This window comes from Tachypleus tridentatus, chromosome 3, assembly GCF_004210375.1.
Source record: "Tachypleus tridentatus isolate NWPU-2018 chromosome 3, ASM421037v1, whole genome shotgun sequence".
Classification (NCBI taxonomy): Eukaryota; Metazoa; Arthropoda; class Merostomata; order Xiphosura; family Limulidae; genus Tachypleus; species Tachypleus tridentatus.
Window position 1 is genome coordinate 99425949 of NC_134827.1, and position 15378 is coordinate 99441326.

General features: G+C 37.6%; 1 protein-coding gene across 1 annotated transcript in view; it reads left to right on the forward strand.

Annotated features, from left to right (window-relative positions):
• Positions 1-1202: 1202 nt before the first annotated feature.
• The window catches only part of LOC143245926 (laminin subunit gamma-1-like), an 83397-nt gene continuing 69221 nt past the window's right edge, over positions 1203-15378 (forward strand). The window contains 2 exon segments of the mRNA XM_076492180.1: positions 1203-1212; positions 2050-2715. Of these exon segments, the coding sequence (XP_076348295.1) occupies positions 1203-1212; positions 2050-2715 (676 nt within the window).

Here is a 15378-nt window from a genome sequence, read left to right on the forward strand (position 1 = left end):
ATATAGTGCTAGATAGCTAGAGACCAGTTAAAATACTGAGTGAAGAGATGCACTAGATAGCTAGAGACCAGTTAAAATACTGAGTGAAGAGATATATGCTAGATAGTTAGAGACCAGTTAAAATACTGAGTGAAGAGATATGCTAGATAGCTAGAGACCAGTTAGAATACTGAGTGAAGAGATATAGTGCTAGATAGCTAGAGACCAGTTAAAATACTGAGTGAAGAGATATATGCTAGATAGCTAGAGACCAGTTAGAATACTGAGTGAGTGTTAAAATAAGTGAAGAGATATAGTGCTAGATAGCTAGAGACCAGTTAAAATACTGAGTGAAGAGATATATGCTAGATAGCTAGAGACCAGTTAAAATACTGAGTGAAGAGATATATGCTAGATAGCTAGAGACCAGTTAGAATACTGAGTGAAGAGATATAGTGCTAGATAGCTAGAGACCAGTTAAAATACTGAGTGAAGAGATATATGCTAGATAGCTAGAGACCAGTTAGAATACTGAGTGAAGAGATATATGCTAGATAGTTAGAGACCAGTTGTAATATTAAATGAAGAGATGCACTAAATAGTTAGAGACCAGTTATAATATTAAATGAAGAGATGCACTAAATAGCTAGAGACCAGTTATAATGCTGAGTGAAGAGATGTACAAATATGACGGGAAACACTGGAAACTGAAACAGTTCTGTATGAAACTGAAAACATACAAAGTAAATAAATAAAAATATATATGTATGCATTCCTTCCCAAGAACATGCTACGTATTGTTTCTGATTCCACGACACATAAATGAGCAAACATAATTCATATTAGTACCTTTGGATAAAAGATTAAAACTTACGATGACACGTATTTGCATAAACATGTATTTTTCCTCTGAAGTAGTCCTTTACTGAACAGACGATTGGAATCGCTAGTCTGTTTCAACAAAGGATTTTTAAAACTAATTCCAAAGCATAAATATGCGTTAATTTGTTTCACTTATCTTTCACAGAATACTTCCCGATTTTCCTATTCAAATCCTTCCTAACATGACGTCATAATGATGTGAAAGATGTGGTGTCACACACGTGACGTCATACCTGATGTTGTTCTGGAAACTCCCTCTTTAACAGACTTTGATACAGCAGGTAAAAGTTCCGAAACCTGGGATTTATTTACGCCTATTTTAGTGATTAAATTGAACTAATATGGGAACGAGTAATTAACGTAATTTAATTAAAACATTTAGTTAAGTATGTAAGATGTGACGTGTAGGGTTATCTTCTTTCTGAGTATGTATATGTGGTTAAAATTTAAAAAAATATTCACGAATATATCAGTTGGTTATCGATATTGTTGTTTGCTTTTTTACGAAACAAAAAATACAAAAACATTTTGAAGGTTTTGTTTGTTTGTTTGTTTTGGAATCTCGCACAAAGCTACTCGAGGGCTATCTGTGCTAGCCGTCCCTAATTTAGCAGTGTAAGACTAGAGGGAAGGCAGCTAGTCATTACCACCCACCGTCAACTCTTGGGCTACTCTTTTACCAACGAATAGTGGGATTGACCGTCACATTATAACGCCCCCACGGCTGAAAGGGCGAGCATGTTTGGCGCGACGGGGATGCGAACCCGCGACCCTCAGATTACGAGTCGCACGCCTTAACACGCTTGGCCATGCAGGGCCATTTTGAAGGAATAATGTGGTTACCCTGTAGCTAGGAAACCAGCACTCTGTGGTAAAGCATGAAACACAAGACATGTGGTCACTCGGTTTCAGTCTGTAGTTCCTAGACTAAACCAGCACTCAGCCTTTAACCATACAGTCCAGGTATCACTTTTTTTAATCTTGTGGTTTCCCAAATGTTGACATATCTCAAAACAACAAGACATAAATATTCATTATTTCAAAGGATGTTTGTTATTTATTCTAATTATATATGTTTCAAACAATCACTTATAAAATTTCTTGCTAATCTATTTGTTTGTTTAAAGAGTAATCTCAAATAATGATCTCAGAGTAAACGTGGCTCATATTTTCGCCCCCTTTTCTTAGAGGACTCGAGAACCCCAACCCCTCATCACTCTAAATTTGGAAGCATCCGTAGGTTCATTGAGAACCGAGAGAAGGCCAGGTTTGACAGCCAATCATCGTCAGACGGTCTACAAGCGGTAGGCCCGCCGATAGTTTATATCCACCTGTTCTGCGGAGTTCCGTTGTTTTATACGCGAATTTATAGCTCGCGCGAAGTCACGTTATCAGAGGGAAATGGTGGAACGCAGAAATATTCTCGTGCTAAGGAAGTTTATTTTGAAATACTCGTTCATTTTCATGCTGCTAATGTGCCTTTTCACTTTTATCCAGTGCAATGTAACAAAACGTTTAGTTTTACCTCCCGGCGTCACACCTCGCGCGGCTGCTACGACGCACGCGGTCGGCCACAGCGTTGCATGCCGGAGTTTAGCAATGCCGCCTTTAACGTGCACGTGGAAGCGACTAACACTTGCGGTATCCGCGAGCCAACACAATATTGCTTCCAGACGAGTGCGACAGGAGGAACAAAATCCTGTGAACGGTGTGACAGCAGACAAGTCGGACTTGCTCATCCTCCGGAATACCTAACGGACTTGAATAGCAACAACAACGAAACCTGGTGGCAAAGCGAAACGATGTTCGAAGGACTTCAGTATCCGACCGCAGTGAATTTAACTCTGCACCTTGGTAAGAACAGTTCCGATTCAGTTATGTGTCTCTAAAAAGATCCGTACTAGGTGAGGAATACTGATGTGTTTAATGCACGTGTTTTGATGTGTAATTATAGTTGTTACTTCGCGAAACTTGTTTGACCACTTGGGGTCAAAGATGATAGAATCAGAAGTGCAACATCAGTTCAGGATAGCAACGAATCAATTTTTAGGCTTCATAGAAATAGTGTTGTCGTTTTCACGTAGTGACGCGTGCTATAATAATGTCCTAAGAAATATTGTGAAGCCTAAAACCAAATATCAAAACATGATTTGCATAGACAATTAAATATATATATACTCTTTGCAATGGGAGACGAACATACGGGAACGTAAATAATAATTACTCATGTTCTCATTAGGTGAACATATCAAACATTTCAGTTACTATTCTGTAACTGATTAGCCAAGTCCCGGGTTCGAACCTTTGATTGGTTTGTTTTGAATTGTTTCCCTCTAGTACAGCGGTATGTCTACGGATTTACAACGCTAAAATCAGGGGCTCGATTCCCCTTGGTGGGCTCAGCAGATAGCCTGATATGGCTTTGCTGTAAGAAAACACACTCACACACACACACAAATGTTTTTTTTGAATTTCGCGCAAAGCTACACGAGGGCTATCTGCGCTAGCCGTCCCTAATTTAGCAGTGTAAGACTAGAGGGAAGGTAACTAGTCATCACCACCCACCTACAACTCTTGGGCTATTCTTTTACCAACGAATAGTGGGATTGACCGTCATATTATTACGCCCCCATGGCTAAAAGGGGCAAGCATGTTTAGTGTGACAGGGATTCGAACCCGCGACCCTCAGATTAGGAGTCGAGTGTCTTAACCACCTAGCCATGCCGGGCCCGAACCTTTGATGATCCTAATGTTTGCTTTGTCAGGAACATATTAAAATGACAGGACTTTACGTCACAGCTAATATCTCTCTACGTACATTTGTATACATGTCTTGTGTAACCGGTATTAGTAAATCAAATTTGTATATTCACAGTAATTTATATTACTGAAACATCATAAAGTGTTTTATTATTATTATTATTATTATTATTATTATTATTATTATAAAGCCCGTTTGCCAATCAAGCCCGTTTGCCAATCAAGCCACCTCTATAATGTTAGTACATATCACATTTATTCAGAGAAAACCAGCATAAAACGTTCAGGAACGAACGTGTGACTTTGATAATTATTTGGTTGAACTTGAGCCAACAGCTTCAGTTTGCCCTTGAAAATTCCCGGTAAAAATTGCCGAACAGGTTTATTCGTTTGGTCGACGAATGAACACTAAAATCCTATAGTATTCTTTGTTTCGGTATAACAATGGACTGCTAAACCTTCAACGTTAAACATACAGCTAGTTCATTGTATGATTACTTAATGTAGTCGTCACTTTATATATATATATTTAAATGTTCTTTTTCCATAAAGACATGAAAAGCCTGTTATATTGATCTACTTTTCTTTAAATCCACCATTGCCTTGTTTACTTGTACAACCTAGTTTTATCTTGTCTCAAGTAGGGCATACTCTCACACTAGCTCAGTGAACTGGTGTGAGGGTTTGGTTTTCAACTCATCTTCAACGCCACCTATGTTCCAAAGTCATATATCATCTCGCTTCTGTACTCGTGATCGTGAGTCGTTCGAAGAACTCATGACTAAAACTGAACAAGTCGTAATAATACTACATCCGCTACATCCATATCTAGCACTCGGCATGGCCTGGTGGTTAGAGCTCTCGACTCACAATCTGAGGGTCGCGGGTTCGAATCCTCATCTCACCAAGCATACTCGTCCTTTCAGCCGTAGAGGCATTATAATGATACGATCAATCCCGCTATTCGTTGGTATAATAGTAGCCTAAGGGTTGGCGGCGGATGGTGATTAGCTGCTTTTCCTCCAGTCTTACATTGCTAAATTAGGGACGGCTAGCGCAGATAGGCTTGGTGTAGCTTTGCGCAAAATTCAGAACCAGCAATCTATATCTAATGATCACAAGGTTTTTTAAAAGAGTTCTTCAGGTCAGCTGAGAAACGGCATGCGTAGTAGTGTTATTATTCTTTTTAATGGTCACTTTATTCCGGCCCGGGAGAGGGGGAGTGTCTGGCAGACCATAAGAATGTTACACCTTCTCTTCGGCCAAGAGACGAATCAAAATACAAAGCTACAAGTTTACAAACAGTGGTTAAGAGAGTTCACGACAGGGAAACAGTAATGATTGAAAAATTAACAAGATACTCGATAATAACAGTTAAGACACGATTAAACTGAGGAAACCCATATAGGTTACCATGGACGCAGTGCATGCTTGGCACAATTTGATTTTGAGATATATATATGTATATACTGATAATTATATACGTTGTGTGTGTGTGATGCTGCACTCGTGTATGGATGTTATACAAAGTTCAGTTGTGTTTGTTTTTGAATTTCGCGCAAGGCCACACGAGGACTATCTGCGCTAGCCGTCCATAATTTTGCAGTGTAAGACTAGAGGGAAGGTAGCTAGTCATCACCACCCACCGCTAATTCTTGGGCTACTCTCTTACCAATAAATAGTGGTATTGACCGTACCATTACAGCCCCTATGGCTGAATGGACGAGTATGTTTGATGAGATGAGAATTCGAACCCGCGACCCTCAGATTGTGAGTCGAACGCCTTAACCCACCTGACCATGCTGAGCCTTTCACTTGTGAGTGCTATATAAAATGAATAAACCAATAACAAGAAGAAAACAACTGTCAAGCATTTTATGAATTACAGTGATTTGAGTGTTAAGACTTTGATGTATATGAAGCAGACATTAATGATTAATGATTTGTAGAATGTTATTTCGAGATACAGTACACCTGATATTTTTATTAATGCTGGAAAGAGAATGTTTGAGTTTTAACATTGGTTAACATATTCAGAAGATAGCGGATTTTCATAGAGTTTGTGTGTGTGTTTTCTTATAGCAAAACCACATCGGGCTATCTGCTGAGCCAACCAAGATTTTAATAGAAGGGACAACAATAACGAATGAGCTCACTTATTTGCCTACACAGGTAAAAGTGATTATCTGACAAATATCTAATACGTAAACCCGCGAATAAGAGCAGATTTAGCCAATAAATTAGGAAACGTTCTTCAGTTCATGACATGACTGAAGTTGGAGATAGGTTAGAAATAAGTAGTTTGGACATATTTGAAGGACAGTGTAAGCAATCTTTATTTAAACATAAGAACAACAAAAGTGCTTGCACTTACGTGGTCAAGTGTATGGTCACCTCTATATGAGGCCAATGAATAGTTTATCATCTTCATTCCTCAAGACGAATCTAACAAACAAGCCGTGATGAAAACTAAGCTGAATTTAGCAAAGAAAAATATGCTATTATTCAAGGGTAAACTCGCTTTCGTTGCTCAGTCGATAGCGTCACCTTGTATCATTTGTTCGCTCACAACACTGGTCAGCTGTTACAACTAGTCAACGTCATACTCGGTCAGCAAATGACATTCCAGTTCTAATGCAGAAAAAAATTACCAATGATGACACGCAAAATCGTGAAGTGTTTCACATTTTTAAGCCCGTCATGGCCAGGTGGGCTAAGGCGTTCGAGTCGTAATCCGAGGCTCGCGAGTTCGAACCCCAGTCGCACCAAATATGCTCGCCCTTTCAGTCGTAGGAGCGCTATAATGTGACGGTCAATCCCACTATTCGTTGGTAAAGGAGTAGCCCAAGAGTTGGCGGTGGGTGGTGACGACTAGTTGCCTTCCCTCTAGTCTTACACTGCTAAATTAGGGACGGCTAGCGAGATAGTCCTCATGTAGCTTTGCGCGAAATTCAGAAACAAACAAACCAATAAATTACAGTGAGCTGAACGAATAGATCGTCTACAGGCAATATGCACGTGAGTACAAGTAAACCTGTAGAAACATCACTATTTCACTGTAATAATCAGTGTCCACATGTGTATAGGTTGTTCTAAGTTTAAATTTACACTTCCAACTGAATTTCTGAGCAATTAGCTTTCGATTGAACTTACATTTAAGAAGAATTCAATTAGAATTTTAAATCTTCAAGTTATTTCATAAATTTCTGTACTACAAAATGAAAGAAGAATACGATGAGAGTTTTCTGATTGGTGACGTTGTGGATATCTCGAAATATTCACCCCCAATTTCACCTCATTAGAACTCAAGAATAATGGTGATGTGTCACTGGCCAACACGTCTGACATGATACACCAAGAGACTGTTCCTAAAGTTTCAACAGCCACCCAGAAAGCCTATATCCAGACTGTCCTCCCAATATTGTTTGACCTTCAGGGCCTGTCTGTTCAGAGCTGAATAAGACAACTGAGAGCTGGTATAGAATTATCAGTTGTCCCATCTAAACTGTCCAGTGGAAAAATACCATCAACGTCCAATGTGTTCACACCTCTGCTAGAACCACCAAAATACCTTAGCCTAAGAAATCTTATCAGTTGTCCCATCTGAAGTGTCCAGTGGAAAAACACCATCAACGTCCAATGTGTTCACACCTCTGCTAGAACCATCAAAATACTTTAGCCTAAGAAAACCTACCCACAGCTAAAGTCTTCAGGCAAACCTTCCAAGTACCAGGATGGTCGATCCATACACTTTCTTTTACCATTGAAGGATAAGGCACACCATCCTGATGCTGAACTGAAATCTTATGGTAGATGACTGTGGCCAACAACAAATTTATAACTACATCTGAGGATCTGCTATTGGTTCTCCAATAGCTAAGAGAACATGATTTTACGAAACACCGTACAAATACGTTTTATGTTACTTATTATTCCATATCTTGAATATCTGTATAATCTTTTTTTTTTTGGCAATATCTGTTATTTAATTTCATATTACACATGTTGTTAAAGTGGCCATTCAACTGTAATAATACTAGATTTTTGTCTATCTTGATAAATGCGTGTGATGATGTTGTAAATATTCAACTGAATGATACGTAATTGCCATTGAGTTTGAGTGTATATGCTATGGATAAAAAATGATAACACTTGTGTAATTCTGCCAAGAACTGGTGCTACCTTTCTTTTAAAGTAGTTTTTAGGGCTTGTACGAAAACATATTAAAATGTTTGTCGGTAAGCCTAACTGGGCATCATTTGCACTGAATCACTAAAAGCTATCATGCAAAGGAAGAAACATTTAAATGATGTTTAAGTAAAACAGGTAAGACAAGAATCAACATTATCTTGTCAACAGTAACATCATGGATTAGAGTGCTTTGCACGTGCAGAGAGGGCCTTTGAGGTTACCCTTATGGTCACGTGCTCCTGTGGGCGTCACCTGCGCAACTTCTGTTAAATGGTCAAAAATGGAGTCTTACATGTTTGTTCTTTCATGCTAACTGAGGTTTCGAACTGGTGAACTTCACCTAAAACATTTTCGGCTGTATTTTTGTATAACAAATAGAACGAATAATGTCAATCCTGATGCTAAAAGAATACACCCAGTGTCGGTTAGCACTGTGCATATGCAATCACTGAGTTACAATATACTTGTTTTACCACAGCTCTTATAATGTACTGACTTAACGTATTTGTAATTAATACAGTATGCCAATGGACGTCAATTAATACCTATGTTTACAATTTGCGTTATCTACGTTGTAAATTGTTTAAATAAAAAAAAATGGAGTTAAAGTTGCAGTTATAAATTTATATCGTAAAGTAATTGAGAGTAGGAAAATCTGACTTGTGACATTTCATCCTATTGAGTATAATTCTTCATTGTTGTTTTCATTTGTAAGTCTCTATCTGGCTTACAATGAACAGGCAGTACAACAAAGTACTGGGCCTTGTCTAAACATATTGAAAACTAACGTATAAATCGTTTGTATGCCCAGTTCTGGGAAGTGTGTGATTGAGTGTGGTTTCCTTATAGCAAAGCCACATCGGGCTATCTACTGAGTCCATCGAGGGGAATCGGACCCCTGATTTTTAGCGTTGTGAATCCGTAGGCTTACCGCTGTACCAGCGGGAGACTTCTGGATAGCTCTGATGTAATGTTGCGAACGCAAGTAAGCTTCATGAGTTCCTCACATGATTAATATGACATGAATATTAAACCTGTATATCTAGGCCAATAAAAGAGAAAAAAAAAAAAACCTATAAAATAACCCAGCAAGGTTACGGGCATTTAAAATACTAACATGGCGTCCTTATATAGCCAAATAAAGTGGGACTGGCCTTTTATTTCGTTATTATTATTACTATTTTATTGCTTGTCTATTGGTTCTTGTGTTTATTTTATTCGACGAGAGCAGGTTGGTTTGAATCGTTTTAACCTGTACTTTTCGTATTGCGTTATAGACGCTTTAGGTATTAACGAGACATTAAATTAAAAGAAAACCATTAATAACTGACTAGTCGTTAGGGCTGTGTTATTGACACTGAACCTTACATATATTTCTTTGCTCAGAATCAACGTATACGAAAAACCATCCTGTTGCCTGCGGCGTGATAAAAGTGTGTTTTATAAAGTTATCTAACGCTTAAATCATGTTGTTACCACAAGGCATGTCGTGTCTTACTGTTTACGATTCCAGACAGAACGTGAGGGGGCTTTTGGGGGAAGAAGTGTACCTAAGCAGACATCCTTGTCTGGATTAGAATCTCCAACAAACTTAGTACTCATTTACCAACCAAATAAGGATAGATGGATAAGTTGACCAGTGACATCCTTGACTGAAATCGAACCCGCGACTATTCGACTGAGGCTCGAATGCTCACCCTTTGAGCCATGAAGGTCGTTGAAGCTTGAAGGTAGCAGTTTTAAAATACGTACTGCACAAATGAACACTAGATCATACTCTTCGACGCTAAAATTCTGGTTATGATACCCCTAGTGGGCATAGCACAGAAAACCCATTGTGTAGCTTTGTGCTTAAGAACAACCCAACCAATGAGGGTTTATTTATAACAAAATATTTTAATTGATAGACACTTTCAACAACACACATATATATAAATACATTCTCAACTATGGTTATGGCCCCTCGCTAATTTCTGTTTCTTATCAACCAGGATAGGAAAGATGTCATTTTCACTGTCGAGCAGTCTCTTATCATTTAGTTTGCAAACTGGCCCGGCGTGGCCACGTGGGTTAAGGCGATCGACTCGTAATCCGAGGGTCGCGGATTCGCGTCCCCGTCGCACCAAACATGCTCGCTCTTTCAGCCGTGGAGGCGTTATAATGTGACGGTAAATCCCACTATTCGTTGGTAAAAGAGTAGCCCAAGGGTTGGCGGTGGGTGGTGATGATTAGTTGCCTTCCCTCTAGTCTTACACTGCTAAATTAGGGACGGCTAGCGCAGATAGCCCTCGTGTAACTTTGCGCGAAATTCAAACACAAACAAACAGTTTGCAAAACTGTTGTTGATGGGTTTAGACTAATATTAAATACATTACATCACAGTAAATACATTATATTACGAAATAATCTATGTGTTCTTCTTTTCAGATGAGGCTGCCTTTTTGGAAGTCCCCACAAACCTGGCCATTACGTGGGGTCACTAACTATTGTTCTAAGTTATTAAAGAACACTGAATACACTTTTTTTGTTTAATATTTATTTTGTAGCTGTGCGCTGTCATAAAAACATTTGTTTAACCACAGAGCTATTGTTTCCATTAAACAGTTTCTAAAGTTTTCGTTAAGCCTGAACTAAAACTGTTGGGTCACTACTGTTATTTCTTACTGTAATAATTCTACAATCCTTATTCAAGGATATCTTTTGAGTTAGAAGGTTGTTTGATTTATGTTAAGCACAAAGCTAAACAATGGGCTATCTATGCTCTGCCCATCAAGGGTATAAGTATCACGTGTTTTGAGCCTTAAGTCTGAACACGCTGAGCCAGTGTGTGTGTGTGTGTGGGAGAAGGGAGGGTTAATCACAAAGATACACAATGGATTATCTCTGCTTTACTCACCAAGGGTATCGAAACCCGATTTCTAGCGTCTTACGTCTGCAGACATGTCATTGATGAGTTGTATTGCTTGACGTAAAATATTTTCTCAACCCAAAGAGTCGTTTTTGCATGTATAGAGGTTGGTAAACCTCATACTCCGCGTATCTATACATACATTATTTAAATACATATGGAGCAAAGGTATTTGGGGAAATTAGAAACAGGTCTGAGATATTTATATACATTTATATGTGTATATATACACACAAAATATCGTCTAGAAAACTATAACTTTAAAAGGAATAGGTAAGTGATAATAGTTTCCCAAAGCATCAAATACGTCACATCTATCAAAAGTAGCTCAAATTACTAGATAAATCAACATTCAATGAATATAAAACCCGGGAAATTATCAGTCTTTGACTTTTTTAATGATAAATAAAATATGCTATTTTTTAGAGGGCGCTAGTGTTATCTTCAAATATTAATTTTTGTGGCCTACGAATTTAGCAAAAAAAAAAAGAGTCATAGTTAAAAAAAATGTCGTTTATAATGTTCATAGAAGCTAAGTATGCAATTTTTGAGAGGGCGCTAGTGTTATCTTCAAATATTAATTTTTGTGGCCTACGAATTTAGCAAAAAAAAAGAAAGAAAAAAAGAGTCATAGTTAAAAAAAAATGTCGTTTATAATTTTCATAGAAGCTAAATTATTACGCTAATTCATGTGATGACCGACCTCGTATATGTCTGAAAAATACAACTGATTGTGCATTATGTATAAGTACACTTGTCAAGTTAATGGACCGTTTAATAAAAAAACATGACACTATGATTTTATTGAAGAAATGCTTAGATTAAGTGATGTGTTAGTGAACTCAGTATATAATGCAAGAGGAACCACTGAGGACTGTAATCTGGACAGATCTTGTGAAGTCAGTTCAGGTTAGGCACCACATTCCTGAGATCAGATATAAGCCTTGTTCTTCAAGTAACAGTAAGCCATGCGAGTAGCCACGTTTTTTATTTACTTATATCCTTGTATAACAATTACGTAAATTGTGTTACTAATGTACGTCATGTTCTTTTTATATAATGTTACGTATCACGCATCATCCTATTGTTACAATAACTAACTTAAAATTTGAATTATATTACATTGTATTTGGATGTTAATTTGGATGGGACAAAGAACGTTACAAACGTAAGTGTATTTCTTATTGTTGTGTGGTTTCTAACTCAGCTGAAGCATCCCTCACCAGGAGAGACTTTACCATTTCCTCTTTCTGGCTTTTATTCCGATTCTGTTGATTCTATCTGCTTGTTTGTTTATATATATATATTTATGTATTTTGACTCGAATTCATTCTGTTTCCATCAATACACTTTAGGGTTCCGTGGAAATAATATAGCAACAGTTTCTTTGTCTCAAAACACACATAAACAATAACACTGCACAACAAAGTTTTTGCTTCTTGAACACTGTTGGGTGTTTCTTATAAATTTTTGGCTGCTGATCATGAAAATCACATTCAAATTTGCCCATCACGTACCGTTTCATCGAAATCTTCAGTTTTGCTACAATGAAAAAACGATATCAGGGCAACTGGAATCCGTCAATGCTTGCTGACATAAATACGTTATTGCCGGTAAACAGTTAACTGCCTGTTTCTCAGAATTCCTACGTGATGAAGCAAAACCAAAACTATATTTGTGCATACCCACCAGGTACCTGTCACAATCAGTAAAAACTTTTCAAAAAAAAATTGTTGTGCAATGTTATTAATCATATTTTTGCAATGTTTTCAATGTAAAATTTCACACGTGTGAAATTTGATGAAGGGTCATGGGTAGTAACTAAAACAAACAAGAAAAGGATATTTCACTTGTTCTTTAGTTACTTATGGTAACCTTCCAACTTTGGAACACTGCAAATATTGGTCAGTGTAATCATGCCTAGGGTCCAATGTTCACAGAACGTTGCTGTAAAAAAAATAAAAAAACGCATTCTGCACTTATGGGCAGCTGACTTCTGTCCCCTGTTCTACCACTCTAAAATTAAAGAGAACTACATGCAGCAACTAACTCTGTGTGTGGCCCTACGAGTAGCTCGTTAGTGGAGTGGCACAGAGTAATGTCTACTGATTTACAAAGCTAAAATCCGGGCTTCGATACTCATTGTGAACAGAGCACAGATAACTCATTGTGTTGGTTAGTGCTTGAGTTCACAATAAACATTACAAAAAACGCTGATACCCAAAAACAAACAGACAAACAACAGAAAATAACTTACTCATCTTCCAAGAACTGATACATATTAGCTTTTGCGGTTTCAACGGCTATTTTAACCTTTTTACGATTTGACTGCTTTCTGTCTAATAGTTTCATTCTTTATGTCTTTTCACTTCAGAACAGCGGCTATTTTTTAAAGAAAAAAAATATTTATTTAGTTAATAATTTGTATTTATTTGTTTGTTTCTTAAAGTTAGGGGCAAAACTACACAACGAGCTAACTGTTCCTGTCCTACACGGGTATCGAAATCTGAATCTTAGTGTTAGTTCTCAGCCTTTTTGTCGGATCTCGTGATATTAGTTTGTTCTTTTTCGTCAGGTCTTGAGAGTTAAAGGTTGGATTTTCTTTTTTTGTCAGATTTTAGACTTTTTTTTACTCATCGGTTTTGTGAGATTTTTCTGTTCTAGTCTTTTTTTTATCAAATCTTGAGATTTTTAAGACTTATTTCCTGTAAATTCAGCCATTTTTAATCTTCTGTTATAAAATATTTCCCCAAACGCAGCCATTTTTTTTAGACTTAAACGAAGCATAACATGTTGCAATTCGCCAAGCTACGGCAAATTTCAGATAATAACAGTTATTCTCTTGGGATGTAGGGTTATATGACTGAGGTAGTTCTACTTGTTACAACAGGGAAACCAATTTTACTCTCGAAATGGTTGGCCTACTTGTAATACATTGTTTTTCACTTTTACTCTCAGCTTTTGAGAAATACAAAGCGCGGGTTCGAATCCCCGGCGCACCAAACAGGCGCATCACCCCTCTCAGCCGTGGGGGCGTTATTATGTGACGATCAATCCCACTATTCGTTGGTAAAGAATAGCCCAAGAGTTGGCGGTGGGTGGTGATGACTAGCTGCCTTCCCTCTAGTCTTACACTGCTAAATTCGGGACGGCTAGCGCAGATAGCCCTCACATAGCTTTGCGCGAAATTAAAAAAAACAAAACAAAAAAAATTACAAAGTTTTACTATTATAATTAAGAAACGCAATATTCAAAAGAAAAGCGATTGGTTACAAATATTAGAAATTCGAAAGGCCAATGTTTTATCTTTATCTCCAGCATCATGTGTCGTAGTTTTTGTTGGTGAAAACACACATAATATTGCAACTATCTTTTACGTTGTACTTAGAGGGAAAAAAATCCTCGCTATTCTCTGTAAGTATGCACTTCTGAAATAATAACATTATTTAATATAGCCTAGCGGGAAAAAGTGTAATATTTTAAATTATTCTTTTTTGTATTTTCATAATTGGTTCACCACGAAAACCACGCATAAAAGCATTGTACCATCCTTAAACGTGACCTTATTTAACTTTTCTCACTCAAAAGACCATAGGGGGGCGGTAAAGTACCTGCTGTGCGCTTCGTTGGAAGAACCACAGGGAGCGGTAGAGTATTTATTGCCTGAGTGCAAACGAAATAGAAAACGTAAATACTAAACACTTCGCGAAGCCACTTCAAGCCTAACACATAAGTGTAATTAACAGGAAGTACGTCCTGGTAACTCATGCTTCGATATATCCAGAGTACATTCTGAGAGAAAGATGTATTTTTTTTTTCTGACTGAAAAAAAAAAAGCCAGGTGGGTTAAGGCGTTCGACTCGTAATCCGAGGGTTTGAATCCCTGTAGCATGAAACATTCTGGCCCTTTCAGCCGTGGGTGCGTTATAATGTGACGGTCAATCCCACTATTCGTTGGTAAAAGAGTAGCCCAAGAGTTGGCGGTGGGTGATGATGACTAGCTGCCTTTTCTCTAGTCTTACACTGCTAAATTAGGGACGGCTAGCGCAGACTGGCATAAATTTTTCTTTCAGTCGACAGCGTAAGACGTTGGGCAGACAACAAAATTTGAAGAGACCAATTGAATAATTTGTGTTTCCAAAACATTTTTATTAACTTTTTTATATATGCAACTGCAAGAGCGTCTACTGTTTTAATTACAAGGTCTCTCTAAACATAAGAAAACAAATCCATTAAATATTCCAATTACCCCTTCTAATTGCTGTTGTATGCTCTCTATACCTTTTATATTGAAAGCAATAGATTCCACCCAAAATACCACCAGCTCTGTAGTCAATTACCCACACATATTGCTGCTGATATTACAAAGAAAATGAGCGATTTTGCTTTTTTATTCTCCCCTAATTCTTTTCCCTGAGTATCGTAACAGACAAACATACGAAATGACTCAGCACGATGGACCCAGTCGATAATGAACGGTTTAGTAATTTGAGCGTCAAAGCACCTACTTGATAAAGAAATTGTGTTAAAAAAACCTTCTCTGGTTCGGGAATATGTGTTTTCTCAGACGAGGTATTTATATATATATATATACTTATGTGAGCACCTGGTATCGTACATCTATATTTAAACTAACAGGAATTTTATCGAATCATTTG